The 16,208-nt window shown below is 49.2% G+C and overlaps 2 protein-coding genes across 7 annotated transcripts in view; both read left to right on the top strand.

The window, feature by feature from the left end:
* Window positions 1-308: 308 nt before the first annotated feature.
* On the top strand, window positions 309-2,205 carry RCCD1 (RCC1 domain containing 1). Of its 3 annotated transcripts, XM_081964941.1 has the most exons (6): window positions 309-792; window positions 868-1,021; window positions 1,099-1,220; window positions 1,303-1,605; window positions 1,799-1,828; window positions 1,903-2,205. In XM_081964941.1, the coding sequence occupies exons 1-6, from the start codon at window positions 429-431 to the stop codon at window positions 2,055-2,057; spliced, it is 1,128 nt and encodes a 375-aa protein (XP_081821067.1). In that variant the 5' UTR covers window positions 309-428; the 3' UTR covers window positions 2,058-2,205. The 3 variants fall into 3 exon arrangements, with proteins under 3 accessions (XP_081821067.1, XP_081821065.1, XP_081821066.1); XM_081964939.1 differs by having other exon boundaries at window positions 309-1,021; XM_081964940.1 differs by lacking the exon at window positions 1,799-1,828 and having other exon boundaries at window positions 309-1,021.
* An 8,333-nt stretch (window positions 2,206-10,538) lies between these two features.
* The window catches only part of KIF23 (kinesin family member 23), a gene marked incomplete at its 3' end in the record, with an annotated part of 44,091 nt that continues 38,421 nt past the window's right edge, over window positions 10,539-16,208 (top strand). For all 4 annotated transcript variants that reach the window (XM_081964921.1, XM_081964922.1, XM_081964919.1 and 1 more), the window contains exons 1-4: window positions 10,539-10,570; window positions 13,414-13,483; window positions 14,391-14,519; window positions 15,584-15,689. In XM_081964921.1, coding sequence (XP_081821047.1) covers window positions 10,554-10,570; window positions 13,414-13,483; window positions 14,391-14,519; window positions 15,584-15,689 — 322 coding nt within the window. In that variant the 5' untranslated portion in view covers window positions 10,539-10,553. The remainder of the gene's footprint in view (window positions 10,571-13,413; window positions 13,484-14,390; window positions 14,520-15,583; window positions 15,690-16,208) is intronic.

Here is a 16,208-nt window from a genome sequence, read left to right as displayed (position 1 = left end):
GGGGTGGGGAGTGTCAAGCTATTTTCCAAAGCATCTTTGAAGGCCAGACAAGGAATAATGGGTGGAAAATGATCCAGGAGAGATTCAACCTGGAAATGAGGAATTTCCTCACTGGAGGCTTTCAAGAAGAGACTGGACGGCCATCTGCCAGAAATGGTATATAGGGTTTCCTGCTTGGGTGGGGGGTTGGACTAGATGACCTACTAATCTGATGGTACCACTTGAGGCCAGAAGGTGCCCGGACCCTCGTTCGAGCGCACAAGCCACACCCCGCGGCTTCCAGGCCTGCCCGGCTTTCTCTGCGCGGCGGCAACGGCCGTCACCCGCCCCTGGGCTGCCGTGCTCTGCCGCTTGGGGGCTTAGGCGATCCGGGCCGCCGGCTGAGCAGGCCGAGGCTGCCGTCCCTGGCGGCTCCTCGCAGGGAAGGAATGGCGCCGGGGCCGGGCGGGGAGAGCGGCTGGTTCTGCTTCGGGTTCCGCTGGGCCGGCGGCGCGGAGGGCGGGCCGGAGCCGCTGTCCGCGGAGGGCCTGGGGCCGGTGCGCCGCGTGAGGCCGAGCTGGAGCTTCACGGCGGTGGTGGGGGCCGGCGGGCCGGGGCGGGTGCGGCTGCAGGGCGCGGTGGCGGCGGCGCTGCCGGGGGACTGCCTGGACGCGCTGCCCTCCGAGACGCACGTGCTGCTGCTGCGGGAGGCCGCGCTGGAAGCCTGGCCCGCCGCCACTGAACCGGACGCGCTGCTGGACGGCCGCCCGGCCTGGCGGAGGGAGCTGCGGGCAGAGGAGGCGGCGGCGATCGGTGGGCGGCGGCCGGGAGGGAGGGAGGGAGGGGCGCGACCTGGCCTCCTCCGGCTGACCCGCCCTTTCTCCGCAGAGCTGCCGCTGGTGCCCGGCGGCTACGTGGCCCCCCGGCCGCCCTTCTTCACAGCGCTGCCCGCCGCCCTCCCGGCGCGCCGGTTGCTGCTGGGCCTGGAGCACGCGCTGCTGCTGGCGGCCGGCGGGACGCTCTTCTCCTGGGGCGGCGGCAGGTGAGCCCGGGCGGGCGGCGGGGCGGGCTGGGCGGGTGTGGCGGAGCGGGATCCAGCGCCCTTCCGTCTCTGCGCAGGCACGGGCAGCTCGGGCACGGCGACCTGGAGAGCCGTCGGGAGCCGCGGGCGGTGGAGGCGCTGCAGGGCTTGGCCGTGGCGGAGGCGGCGGCGGGCGGCTGGCACTCGGCGGCCGTCAGCGGTGAGCGGCGCTGGGACGGGCGAGGCGGCCCCGAGGGCGGGGAGCCCCCCCGACGGCCACTAACCCCCCCTCCCCTCTCCAGATGCGGGCGACCTGTACTTGTGGGGCTGGAACGAGTCGGGACAGCTGGGGCTGCCCTCCAAAAAGGCCAGCGAGGCTGCAGCAGCCGCCGAGGAGGCCGCTTCGGCCCCGCGGAATCGCCCCCTTTGCGAGCGCAGCGTCGCTCCGGGCAGCGGCAGGCTGGAGGCGGGGGCTGCGGACGGGCCGGGAGGCGACGACGCTCCCTTCGTCTCGGTGCAGCCCTTCCCCGCCCTGCTGGACTTCCCCGAGGAGGCCGAGGTGCGGCGGGTCAGCTGCGGGTCCCGACACACGGCCGCCGTGACGGGTGAGCGGGGTGCGGGGGTTGGGAAGGCGGGCGAGCAGAGGGTCCGCGCCTGGGACTCGGGGGCTCCTCGCAAACCGGGGGAGATGGTCGCTCGGGGGCTCCCGTGGGGGGGCAGAGGGGGCTAGCGACAGCCGCCCTTCTCCAGCTCTCCCCCTGCCCCCACCGCAGCCTCACCTGCTCCTTTCCTTTTCAGGGGCCGGCCATCTCTACACCTGGGGCTGGGGTAGGTGAGGCACTTGGGGGGCTGGGGGGCTCGGCCAGAGGTTTTGGGGGGCCGACAGTTGCTTTTCTTCCCAGGGAAATACGGTCAGTTGGGGCACCAGGACGCAGCCACCTCTGACCGGCCGAGGAGAGTTTGCTACTTTGGGGAGAGGAATCTCACGGTGCAGGACGTGGTCTGTGGACCGTGGAACACCTTTGCCCAGGCTGCGGCTGCCAAGAGTGGGCCATGAAGAAGCCACGTCCAGCAGGCCTTTCCCTGGAGGCCGAGCAGCCTCACAGAGCTCCATTCAACTGGACATCCCGTGAACGAGAATTGGACCATGTTTACATATCAGAAGCGCAACATTAAATGCAGAATAAAATTATCTTTTATGCAGAGCGAAGTCTGACATTTAAAAAAAGCTTTTTCAAAACAGTACAACTGCTTTTTTGCTGCTCACCTACATCTTTGAACAAGCAAACAGCCACAGAAATAAATAAGAGGCTGCTGTAGTGAAGAAGGTGCAAATTTAGCCCTGATCATTAAATGTACAGTCGAAGTGCCAGGGATGCCAGCCCAGCCAGGAGACGGGCCAGTCGGTGAAGAGGGAGGCGGTGCATCCTTGTAGAGGACTCCCTTCCTGTGCCCAAGGTGAGCAGGAGGCCATTGCTAAAGAGCAGGACCTGGGTGGACAAGGTTGCCCAAGGAAAGGAGGAAGGCAAACCTCTGCCTGCTGCCCCCCCCCCCCCCGCACCCCATTAACAAGGCAGCAGGCCATGGCCCAGAAGCTGCTGCATCTAAACCTTTACTCCCTGTAACATAAAACTTGGAAATCAATTCATCAAAAGGTTAAAAGTGGCAGCATAAACTGGGCCCCAGAAGATTCAGTTCATGCTGGACCCTGGATGGTGAGTGGATCCAGGGCTAGTAACAGCCCCCCTTCAGCTGTCAGGATTGGAAGCTGTGGAGTTGAGGACATGGGACGGGTGCTCAGATTTGGAAGCCTCTGAAAGTGCGCGCTGGGGAGGGAAAAGTGTGGGAACGAGGTCTCCATGGTATATGTGCAGATCAGTTTTCCTGATTGGAACACATATATGGAATTTGGGACTGAAATAAATTGAGTATTGAACGCGGGTTGAGCTGGATGCCCACTGGGAGGACCCAATTTAGAAAGCTGTGCTTGCAAAGGCAAAGCAATATCAAAACCATCTTAACAGGGACTTTCCAGACTGAGGCAGTTACCAGCAGCCTAGGAAAACACGTGGTTAAAGCCGTTAAGATACTCATATTGAGTATCCTTCTACGCTCTTAATAAAAGAGGGGTTCAGAACACGCTCTGGGCTCACTCGCCTCGAGGAAATTCTTGTGTGTTGTCTTCATTATGTCTTTTTAACCAAGAGTCACCCCTCAAGTCCTCCAAGGGAAGCATGAATTGACCCTTTGGGTTCCCCCTTCGAGGAAGTGATGGGCTCGAAGACGTGGGTCCCTTCTCCTCGGAGTGGGATGGCTCGGCACCACTAGTTCAGCACAGCCTTCTCGCTACCACCATCTCAACACGGGAAAGCAATGGCGAGGAGCTGCGGGTGGAGAGCTGGCCGGTGGGCAAGCAAGTCAGCTGTCAAGAGGGCGATGGGCATGGCAGTTTCTTCACACACACACACCCAAATTTTTATTCAACCTTTCTAAACTTTAAAACAGCATTTCCAATCTTTATAGCGTTCTGATCCATTCCATTTACAAATTTTTCAGTTATAATCTTTTATACATTATATGTTATACGTTACATACATACATATATGTACACACACACACACACACTCAATTACCCTTTAGCATTATTTGCTATATTTATGGGTATATACAGTTTTTCACTTTACTATTGTTCTTAGGCACTATATTATAAATTAATACATGTATTTTGTGTCTAATTTCTAGCCAATTGTACCACCTATTTCAGATCTTAGAGTATTCTGTTTCTTCTTTTTCTTTTAATTCCATGGTTAATTCATCCATTTCTGCACAATCGAGCATTTTTTTTAAATTATCATTGTGTTCGAAGGAATGTTTTCTTGTTTCCAATGCTGAGCAAAAGTAATTCTGGCTGCGATTATTATATGGAGTATGATATATTGAATGTCTTTGCTTAGGTTTCTCTTTATAATCCCCAGTAGAAACAGTTCTGATTTCATCTCTATTTTTTGTTCCATGATTTCTTCTAACCATTTTTAAATTTTCACCCAATATTTCTTAGTTTTGGGGCAGTTTCTCTGTTAATTCCCCATTTACTATTAGTTTTGCTATTTTAGTAGAGTATATCGCCTTGATCATCCCTATGAATTTTTCTCCAAATTTAAAAGAAAAAGAAAATGCCAATTTAAATTATCGAATGCTTTTTGTGTGTCCACAAATATCAACGCTGCCTGTTTCTTAGGCTTCATAGTATTCTAACACATCCATTATCATTCTTGTATTATTTTTTAATTGTCTTGGAAGAAACCCATTTTGGTAGGGGTGAATAATTTCATTTAATATTTTTTGAACCTTTCCGCTACTATATTTTATAGTCGACATTTAGTAATGAAATTGGTCTATAGTTTTGATCTAATTGTCGGTGCCCTCTTTTGGAATTAATGAGGCATTATAAATGCCTCAATGATTTACCAGCTTTATGAATTTGGTAATCTGGCTTGCTCTAGTGCTTCATTATACAGTTCCAACATTGGTCCCTCAAGTGGCTCTTAAATTTTTTTATATAATTCTGCTGGAATCCCATCTGGTCCTGGTGTTTTATTATTCTTTTGTTTTTTAATTGCCTCCTTCATCTCTGTCATCGTTACTGTCAACACCTAAAACGTTTCCATGACTACTATCAACTTGAGAAGGGGGGAGGGAAATGCCATGCATACTTTTGGCCAGAGTAAAAGTCTCATATTTCTGTACTGGGATGTGAATGCGCGTCTCCCTGGGAGACAGCTGGGCCTGCTGATAGTATACCTGGCTCCTCGCTATACATCAGCGGCCCTGCCTGAACTCCTCGAGCTGATCGCATCGGTGGCGGTTGAGACCCCCAAACTTTTAGTGATGGGGGATTTTAACCTGCCATCGGTGGGAGAAGCATCCGAGGGGGTTCGGGAGTTCATGGCTTCCATGACAGCCATGGACCTGACTCAATTGATTCAGGGCCCGACACACGAGGGAGGCCACACCTTGGACCTTGTTTTTGTCTCTGGCCAGTGGTTGAGTGATCTGGGAGGAGGGAATTTAACCATCACTCCCCTGTCATGGTGAGATCACTCACTCCTCCGACTTGACTTCCCTGGTGCTACCCCCCCCGCTGCGGGGAGGCGGAACCGGAAAACACTAGATGGTTCCGCCCCAGGTGCTTGATGGAACCAGACAGGTTCCAGACGGAGCTTTGGCCACCTCCTGCAGCCCTGACCTGCCCCCGGGTAGAGGACCTGGTGGTCGCGTGGAATAATGCGACCACCAGGGCCTTGAACCGGGTGGCGCCTTTGCGGCCTCTCTGGCGGCAACGATCCACCCTGGCTCCTTGGTTTACCGAGGAGCTAAGGGTGATGAAGCGCCGCAAGAGATGCCTAGAGAGTCGTTGGAGATCCTCCCGTTCCGAATTTGACCGAACACAGGTACGAACCCATTTAAGGACGTACCTTCTGGCATTGAGAGCGGCCAAACATCAATATTGTGCCGCTCTCATTGCATCCGCAGAGAACCGCCCTGCCGCCCTGTTTCGGGTGTCCCGCTCCCTCCTGTTTCAGAGGCCACGGGAGGCCCCTTTACAGGGTAGGGCAGAGGAATTTGGGAAATATCTGCAGGATAAAATCGCTCAAATCCGGAAAGATTGGGTCCCTTTCAGTGGTCTAGTGGAGACGTCCGCGGCGAGTCTTGAGAGACCAGTCTGGGAGGAGTTTGACTTGGTTGCCATCGAGGATTTGGACAGAATGCGTGGACGACTGCGACCTACCACATGTTTACTGGACCCGTGCCCCTCCTGGCTTGTACTGGCATCCTGGGAGGTTACACGTGACTGGCTCCTGGGCCTAGTGAACGCTTCATTGGGTGAGGGGTCTCTTCCGGCCGCCTTGAAAGAGGCAGTGGTGAGACCCTTGCTCAAGAAGCCTTCTCTGGACCCTACGGAGCTGGCCAATTATCGTCCTGTCTCCAACCTTCCCTTCTTGGCGAAGGTTGTAGAGAGTGTGGTGGCTTATCAGTTTCCACGACATCTGGAGGAAAATGATTATCTAGACCCGCGCCAGTCCGGCTTTCGCCCCGGGCACAGCACGGAGACGGCCTTGGTCGCGTTGGTGGATGATCTCTGGAGGGCCAGAGATAGGGGTTGTTCCTCTATCCTAGTCCTGTTAGATCTCTCGGCGGCTTTTGATACCATCGACCATGGTATCCTGTTGCACCGACTGGAGGGGTTGGGGGTTCGGGGCACCGTTTTGCGGTGGTTCGGCTCCTACCTTTCCGGCCGGACGCAACGTGTGTTGGCAGGGGAGCAGAGGTCGACCCTAAGCCCCCTTACTTGTGGGGTGCCACAGGGGTCGGTCCTCTCGCCACTCCTGTTCAACACATATATGAAGCCGCTGGGTGAGATCATTTGTGGTTTCGGGGTGGGATATCATCTGTACGCTGATGATACTCAGCTGTACATTTCCACCCCGAACCACCCCAACGAGGCTGTCGAAGTGATGTCCCGGTGTGTGGAAGCCGTACGGGTCTGGATGGATGACAACCGACTCAAGCTCAACCCCTCCAAGACGGAGTGGCTGTGGGTTCCGGCCCCCCGGTTCAACCAGTTAATTCCATCTCTGGCCATCGGGGGCGTACAACTGGCCCCCGTGGAGCGGGCGCGCAATTTGGGCGTCCTCCTGGATGCCCGGCTGTCCATGGATGACCATGTGACAGCCGTGGCAAGGGGGGCGTTCCACCAGGTTCGCCTGGTGCGCCAATTGCGCCCCCTATTGGACCGGGATGCCTTACGCACAGTCACTCATGCGCTGGTGACGTCTCGCCTCGACTACTGCAACGCTCTCTACATGGGGCTTCCCTTGAAATGCACTCGGAGACTACAGTTGGTCCAGAATGCAGCCGCGCGGGTGATTATGGGGAGTACAAGGTACTCCCATGTGACACCTCTCCTGCGCAAGCTGCACTGGCTTCCTGTGGTCTATCGGGTGCGTTTCAAGGTTTTGATAACGATCTTCAAAGCGCTCCATGGCACAGGACCTAGCTACTTGCGGGATCGTATCCTGCCCCATACATCCCTGCGACCAATTCGCTCGCACAGAGAGGGACTTCTCCAGGTGCCGTCCACCAGACAGTGTCGGGGGGCGGCGCCTAGGAGCAGAGCCTTCTCTGTGGCGGGCCCAGCCCTGTGGAATGACCTCCCCCCGGATATTAGGACTACCTCTGACCTCCGCTCCTTCAGAACAAAGCTCAAGACCCACCTTTTCCAAGTAACTGGCCTGGCTCAACCATAATTTGATCATATCGCTCCTGACGGGTTTTTAATCTTGTAATTTTACTTAGGGGATTTTAAATTGCAATTTCAATTTTACCTTCATTTATTTGTCTACCTCCTCCGCGTATACGTCTATATTTATGTGTATGTATTGTCTATATTTGTATTTTACGTGTTTTTATTGTACGCCGCCCCGAGTCCTTCTGGAGAGGGTGCGGCTAACAAATAAATTTTTTTATTATTATTATTATGTTCAGAACCCTGCCATAACGTCCTGTTGGAGAATGTGATTGATGACCTCAGCCAGCGGGGAGGGGGCACAGGGGTAAAGTTCAGATGCCATTAAGTGGTATTTACTTTCGGCTACACAGAAGTCCGTACCAAGATGTTAGTCCTAATAAATGAATGTTTTTTTTTTAACTTTGTCTTGGGGCTCGTAAATTAATTAGGCCAACTCTTGGAAACTTCACAGTTATTTTATCATTTATCATTTACCTAGTTTCCCTAGGTGGTGAGAAATCAGGCTGTACCTTGAGCCTGCAGAGCGTACAATCAACCCTTATGATGATTCAAGAAACGATGATGAAAACGCAGGAGTCAGTAACAAAAAACCATGAAGAAATAAAGAGCGAGATGGGAGAGATGAAAGGAGACATCCGTAAATTGGATGATAAAATAGGAACAATACAGGAGACGATAGTCAGAAATGAACAGAAATGAAGACAGTGGAAGCCAGAACAGAACAAAGAAATTGGAAAGCAAACTGATGGCAATAAATAGAGATCTGGAAGACAGAATAGTCCATTTGGAAATGGATAAATCAGTCTTCTTTCTAAGATCCATTTCCTATCCTCCTCACAATTGGTCAAATATCAAATAATGTTTAGATGGCTTATCTACGAAGGTGTGTTGATTAAATGGTCCCAGGGAAAAAGAGCTGGAAGGAGAGAATGGGAGAGAGGGAAACAAATCAGGGGAAAGAAAGGAAGAGAAAAGAAAGAAAGAAAGAAAGAAAGAAAGAAAGAAAGAAAGAAAGAAAGAAACTAACTTTCTCAGACCTAGGACGAAAGCAAGGGCAAGCTAGATCTCTTGCCAAGAAAACTGCAGTTTGCCAGAAGGCACAAATTGGAAGCAAGTCTGATTTTTAAAAAAGAAAATAACAGAGATGGCAAAAAATGCATCTGAAAATTAGATTATTTATAATTTTGGATAATATTTTATCAAACTCAAAAGAAATCAAAATATATATCCTATTGCTGTTAGCACAATCTTGCCAGCTTCTATCAATTTAGAGTTCACTATGAAAAGATTACAGAGAAGAAATTTCCTACAATTGATAACTTTATTTTGGATTTGCTATTGTATTCAATGAGAAAGAAAGAAAAAAAGAGGGAAAGGGAAGGAAGGAAAGGAAGGAAGAAGAGAGCGGGAGAGGAAAAATAGAGAAAAACAGAAATGAGAGGGAGGGGGAGAGAAGAGAGAGAGAGACCCTATTCCCACAGAAAACACTGAGCCTTGAAACCTTGGTAGGCATGTGGGGGGGGGGTGTCATGTGACTGGGTGGGAGTGATGTTGAGTTGGCCACACCCACCCAGGTTTTGTGGCTCGTGGGTTATATAGTAGCAAGGAGAATAATTTTATGGCTGGGGGTCACCACAACCCAAGGAACTGTATTAAAGGGTCAGGGCGTTAGGAAGGTTGAGAACCACCGGTGTGGGTGAACCCAGAACTGATTAGTGATATAGAAGAAACAGAGATTTTGTCGAACACGTGGGATGACCATAACCCCTTAAAAATACAGTGGAAGGGACAAAGAAAAATGGACATTAAACCAAAGAATTCTAAAAGAAAAATATGTGCAAATGACGGATCATGAACTCAAATGATTTCTTAGGGAAAATCGGAAACAACAAACACTACTACAAAAACAGTTGTTTCTGGGGTTTAACAATAGTCTACGCGGCGCGGAGAAGTAAGAAAACCCCAAATGGCACTCCAGAAAAAACTCAAAGAATTGGAAGGTGCACTCCAGAAAGAACCACAAAGTAATGAAATTAAAGGAGAGAGAGAGATCTAATGAGGCATAACATTAATTTAATGCTACAAGAAGAAATGACACGAAATCTTAGAATGATGGAAACAAAATTTCTTCGGAAAAGCTAATAAACCAGGGAGATGGTTGTCGTATAAATTGAAGAAACTAATACAACTACCACAGGATGAGAACATATTAGAAGACAATATTAAACAATCCTTAAAAGTGAGGGATCTGCCGACAATATCAGAGGAAAGGAGGGTTTTCGTCACTTACAGAGAGCGCGGCGCATCGGAGCACCCTCGCCCGGGGTGGATTTGGGGCTTCAGGGGGAAAACTCGCGAGGGGGCTTAAGGGGGAGCTGCCAAGTCTTCCCTGAAAGTGTTTTTTTAAGACACAAACTAATCCCCCAAACGGGACGCCCCGCAGATCATCCCGCGCGCCCTCGTAGCAGAAGCGTCGGGAGCGAAGCCTCTGACAGCCCGCTCGCCCGGCTCTCCGTCCGTGGCCCGCAGCCGATCGCCGGTGTTGAGACGTCCTGCAATTAGATGATGGCGGCGTCAGAAGGCTGCCCCCTGCTGGCCGCGTGGAGTTGCCGACGTTGAGTCGTCCCAGACCCCGCCCTCTCGTCCTTCTGGACAGTCACCTGACCTCGGGGGGGGGGCAATAAGGAGTGTGGTCAGGAGTTGGCGAGGGAGGCCTTGCCTCAGGCGAGTTAGTGGAGTCAGTGAGGGTCTCCTGGATTTAAACGGCATTTAAATTTCTGCAGATTTCTGTGTTTCTGAAAGCCCCTTCTGTGAGTCGCCTTGAGCAGCCACCTAGATTTTCTTAATAAATAAATAACACATCAACGATGCGCGCGCGGGGAGCCTTTGGATTTGGGTTGACCAGGCTGAGCTCCCAACTCCCACAGTTGCCGCCGGCTTCCCCTTTTCCCTTCAGGCTCCTCCGGCTCCCCAAGTGGGGAAGGGAGGGGAAGCAGCAGCGGCCCTTGTGGGTCTCTCCCTCCCCCAAACGCCTACGGGGAACTCAGCGCAGAAAAAGAGCTGCCGGAAGCCCAGGCTCCTGGCGCCCGCCCGCCTTTATGACGCCACGAGCCAAACGCCCGCCTCCTCCTGCCCCGCCCCCTCTCCCCCGATTGGCTGTATTTAAAAACGGGGCGATGCAACGGATGCTGGGAAGTGGAGGGAACGTTTGAAGCGCTCTGGGCGAGCGGTCGGGGCGGCGCGATGAAGGCGGCGGCGGCGTAAGTTTCCCCCGCTCCTTTGGGAGGGCCGCGGCGGGCGATGCGGCGCGCAGCCCGAGGCTTCTTCCCCGGCGGAGCTGCTCCGGCCTTGGCCTGGGGTTCCGGGGGGAGCAGCGGTGCGAAGAAGCCCGACTTCCCCGGCCCTCTTGGAGTTGAGATCGGTGGAGGGCCTTGCCAGGAGCCTCCCGCCAGGAGGGCCTCCTTCTCTGGGAAGGGAAGCCCCGGCTCTTCTCCTTCCACCCGTATCGCCGCTTTAATGCTGGCTTCCCTCTTATCCTGTTCCCATGAAGCAGCTGCTGGGAAGGGCCAGGTGCCTCTTGCTGGGAGTTTGAATTGCTTGCTTATAGGCAGCTTTTACAGGCAATCCAGAACTTGCCTGTCGGTTTTGGGAGTTCGGTTAAGGCTTTTAGGAAGTGTGCTACATTTGCAAAAGGCGAGGCTTGAAGCTCTGCATGATACATCCTTTTAGTGAGTGCTTACTATCCCCGAGTGATGCTTTCTAGGTGTAGAAATAAAATTCCTATCGTCCCCCATTCACCACTGGTGTAGGTGTATGTGGTACTTTTACGTGTTCTTCTAAACGAAAGCAGTGGGATCTGGCACAATAGTCAACTGCTCTACAGGTATAGGAATGGAATCCTCAGCTTTTTCAGATAAAGGGTACAGTATTAACGTACACATTAGCAGTGTTAAAATATGATCAGACACATTGTAAAAAACCGATCTTGTGTTTTGGCTGTTACAATTTTATTTGTGAGCTGGCCATAGATTATATGGATGTTACAGTGCTATTAAGGAACATTATATTGCCAGCACCTAATGGATGAAGTGATAAAGAAAATTGGGGTAAGACAAAGTGCCAAACAAATCACACAACTATACTAGGCATTTTTCATGGAGAAAGTGTTGTGAATTTTAAAAAATGAATCACTGGTAAATTTCAACTGTTTTGCCAGTCATTTTGATACTCATACAGCAATAACGCTTAGATTTATATACCACTTCACAGTGCTTTGCAGCCCTCTAAGCAGTTTACAGAGTCAGCATATTGCCCCCAAGAATCTGGGTCCTCATTTTTACTTATCTTGGAAAGATGGAAAGCTGAATCAACCTTGAGCTGGTGAGACTAGAACTGTTGGCAGCCTCAGCAGAACTAGCCTGCAGTACTGCATTCTAACCACTGTGCCACCATGGCTCCTATATGGGAATTTTAATTCTACGTTTTAAAAGTTGTTGAGGGCCCTGCTTTTATGGTACAGTGGAGAGAAAGGGCACAGCAGATACTCACTGATAGGATTTTCACAATTAAGGAGGCTTGGCCTTTGTGAGACAGTAGAATGGTGGGTTTTGAATCTCCTACCAAAATTCTGGTGGAAAATAGTCCAATCTTTACAGCTCTCATTTTCCTTCTTTTACTGTCTAAGGATTTTGCTCTGTGGATGTGGGTTTTGTGTTCGCAATAGTTAATCCAGAAATGTGGAAAAATTGAGCATTTTTTTTCCTTGCAAAAAAAGTGTCTAAAGCAGGAGTGGTGGCAGTTGGCACTCTCAAGAAGAGGATTTTGCATGTAGTTGTTATGGATATTAGAAGGCATCTTCTAAGTCAGGGGTCACCAACCTTTTGGACCTCAGGAACCACTAAATTCATAATTTTAAATCCTGTGGACCACTAATATGAATCCAGTGCACTGCTCACTGAAGCACCTGGACTCCCAGTGCTTCTTCAACCTTAAAACACTCAAAGAGCCATTTGGACCCGTTTCCCACAGAAAACAAAACACCGGGATCTCTCATCTTTCTCTTTCTCTCTCTCTCATCTCTCTCTCTTTCTTTCACCTCTCTTTTTCTGTCATCTCTTTCTCTCTCCTTTCTCTCTCCTTTCTCTTTCTCTCATCTCTCTCTTTTTCTCATTTCTTTCTTTCTCTCATCTGTCTCTCTTTCTCTCACCTCTCTTTTTCTCTCATCTCTCTTTCTCTCTCCTATCTTTCTCATCTCTCTCTTTTTCTCTCATCTCTTTCTTTCTCTTTCTCTCTGTCTCCTCATGGGCCAGCCAGTGTCTTGGGGCGGAGAGGAACTTGTGTGTCTCCCAGTCGCGCAGCACCAACAAGGAAGAAACACCCCGAGACCCAGCAAGAGATGAAGCTTTGCTCCCGCTCTGGCATATGGAGTGAATCTCCATTTCCTGCCTTTCCCTTTTCAAGCCAGGCGAGGAGTGAGTGGGAGGTCGAGAGGCGGGACCAGCCAATGGTGGGTTCAGCTATCAGGAAGCCGCAGCAGGGGGATGAAAGCCGTGGATTGCCGACACCCATTGCTTCAGCCCGCCTGCGCCAACCCCCCCCCCTTTCTTGCCACAACAGCAGCAATACATCGTTCTGGCCGGCGAGGGCTGCGCTACTCCTTGCACATTGCACCTTCTGCAAAGTTGCAAGTTGCATGAACCTCCCTCTGGCGGAGATTTCCAGCATCCCCACAAACTCCCTGGCCAGTCCCAATTTCACATCTCTAGTCATAGAACTGGTTACCTCCGAGCAGCTCCTCCACCCAGGTGCGCCGCAGACCACCAAAATTTTCTCGCGGACCACCGGTTGGCGACCTCTGTTCAACCACCTCTCTGTGGAGCACCTCTGTTGGTGACATGTCCACCCATTCTTTACACTTTGTTTATTAGTATAAACAAAGTAATAAAGTAATACCCACTTGTATTAGCTTCTTTTAAAAGCCTCTGACTGCTTTGGTCTTCCTCTGCATTGCTGCAATACAGCATTTCATAGATCAGTTGATTGCCTTGTGTACTGTGCATCTTTGAGTTTATTTGTAACTTATCTGACATTTATTAACTTCCAGAAGAACTAAAACTCCTAGGAAACATGCATTTAAAAAAGCATCTAACAATAGTTTGAAGGATCCCGTTGGGGTAAGTGGCTGATTTACAGCAGAATTAGCTCTTTAATTTGTTCTTACATATTGTAGGATTTGACTCTGAAAGCTGGACTTGCTTCTTTATTTTATTAATGTATTTGTATATGAATTGTATATAAGTATAATCTTTATTGTCATTGTAAATGACAATAATACAACGAAATTGTATATGTTTTTCTGATATGAGAAGAGGCAAAATCTGCGAAGCCAATAAACACTGACACATTTTTTTTGAAAACTTCATATAGAATTTAGCATTATTTCCTTGATTCTGGACAGGTGGTTTTCATCCAGCTATGATAAGGTTGTTTTAAACTCCAGAAATGGCAGGTGTTGCATCGAGCCGATTTCAAAGATTGCCAACCTAACAAAGATCGATGCCTTAAAGCACACATCAGCTACAAACCATATCTTCTGATGCTAGTTCAAATGGTCCTCAATTTAGGACCAGTTGCTTAGCGATTGTTTAAAGTTCAATGTATCCCCCAAAATGGGACTTACTATCTGGTTTTAAAATTCTAAAACCTGGGGGAGGAGGGTCCTCCCCATCACATGACCACATTTTCAGAGTTCAGCAGCTGGCCCACCTTTACAACTGTTTGTAGAACCCTGCTTCCTCATATACGAGGTTTTAATTGAAAACCAGCATTTACTTCCTGTTTCTAACAGAAACTGCCACTTAATAAATAATAGGTTTGTTTTATGGGAGCTGGTTTGCATAATGACCATTGCAAAAAAGGTTGTAAAATCAGGTGGTCATGTAATCCAACTGAAATTGTGGGTTGAATTGTGATATGTTGAGGACTAATTGTAAAGACTTTCCATTCTGATATTTGTTCTGTGAACAAGGAAGACAGTCTTAAGCTGGTGTATCTAAATAGGGCACTTTTTTCTCTGTTCAGGTGTACTGCCGGGTCCGCCCAGTTGGTGTACCAAACCAAGAATGTTGCATAGAAGTGATCAGCAGTACGACGGTCCAGGTTCACTCGCCTGATGGGTACCGTATTGCCCGTAATGGAGAATATAAAGAGGTAGTTCTCATTGAAACTATAGGTTTCAATCTAGACTTTTATTAGAATTGTGTCAATTAAGGCAGCTGGGTTTATCTGTATTCACAGGATTGGAATTCCATTTTGAATTGTATTTTTCAATGTATAAGATGCACTATAAGACAAAAGTGGGTGGAAATGTCTGTGTGTCTTATAGAGCAAATGTTACCAAAGCCCCGCCCACCCTCTGGTCCCCATCCTTCAGCCTCTGCCTCCAGCAATTTGCCTCCTTCCAGCCAACAGCCTGGGCAGCTTCAGCACAGCCAGATTTAGCACAGGCAGCTGATTGACGGTTGGATCTGCCTCCCAAAATACCGCTGATCAACTGTTCCAGGCTGCGGGGATCGTTGCCACCTCTGCGTGCCCTATTTTCAGCTCATTATAGGTGGCAGATGAAAACGGGGTGCATGGTGGCCAAAAACGGGGCTCGCGGAGGCAACCATAGTTGGCGACGGCGATCCCCGCAGCCTGCAACAGCTGATGGGCAGTATTCTGGGAAGCTGATCCAACCGCCAATCAGCTGCTCATGCTAAATCAGGCTATACTGAAGCTAACCAGGCTGTTTGGTGCAAGGAGGCAAATTGCTGGGACCCAGAGACATAATTTTTTTTACTTGTTTTCCTCCCCAAAAGCTAGGTCCATCTTATAGTCCGGAGTGTCTTATAGTCTGAAAAATACGGTAATTTTTATTAGTAAGCTTGTGATGATACTAAAGTTCTATTTAATGGTTCTGTTGCTGGAAATACATAATGCATGAAGAAAAATGTGCTTTTGGAAAGACTGATTCAGTTACCAAATGGCATTCCAACATTATTATTACAGGGAGATAAAAACGTTTAGATTTTTTTTTGTACTAGTTACTTTTTCCCAAGAAAATAGGAAAAGGACTGCAGGTATCACTGTTGAAGCATTAGATAAATTGACCATAAAACAGTTGTGCATTCAAAACTTTGATGCAGTATGAAAATCAATGAGAGGACTAGGGGAAACAACAAATGAGTAAAACTGTTGCTTAATTGTGTCCTAACTGTTAAACTTTTTTCCAGGTTCAGTATTCATTTAAAGAAGTGTTTGGCACAAGCATTTCTCAGAAACATGTATTTGATGTGGTTGCTAAGCCTCTAGTGGAAGATCTCATCCGTGGAAAAAATGGTATGATGTAATTAAGTTATTAAGACTGAATCTCTCTCTGGCCTAGCAATATGAATCTTTCCCCCCCTAACAAAGAATTACATTTGTTCATATAATTGATTCAAAACTCCTGCTTCCTATTGCAGTTTTTAATATAATTGTACTAACAGTACAATTGGACATAGCAATTTCAAACAGTGCAATTATAGTAATATAGCAATAGCACTTATATAATGCTTTACAGCACTCTCAGCTGGGTCCTCATTTTACCAATGTTGGAAGAATGGAAGACTGAGTCAACCTTGAGTGGGTCAGGATCAAACTCCTGATGTGGGCAGCTAACTAGCTTGCAATACTGCATTCTCACCACTGTACCACCCTATATTATAGTATTAATGTAATACAATTTTTGCAAGCTGCTTAACAAGATACAGGTATTTTTCGCTACTGACCAGCAACCGTTAAATGTTACAATAACATTGAAAAATTAGACTTATGGAGGTTTCCGGTTGTTCCTGGTGCCGATGGCAGGCTTTTTTT

Source organism: Natrix helvetica, assembly GCF_964273705.1.
Source record: "Natrix helvetica genome assembly, chromosome: 12".
In the NCBI taxonomy this organism is placed as follows: domain Eukaryota; kingdom Metazoa; phylum Chordata; class Lepidosauria; order Squamata; family Natricidae; genus Natrix; species Natrix helvetica.
The sequence above is the reverse complement of the archived record's forward strand: the minus strand, read 5'-3'. Positions and strand labels throughout refer to the sequence as shown.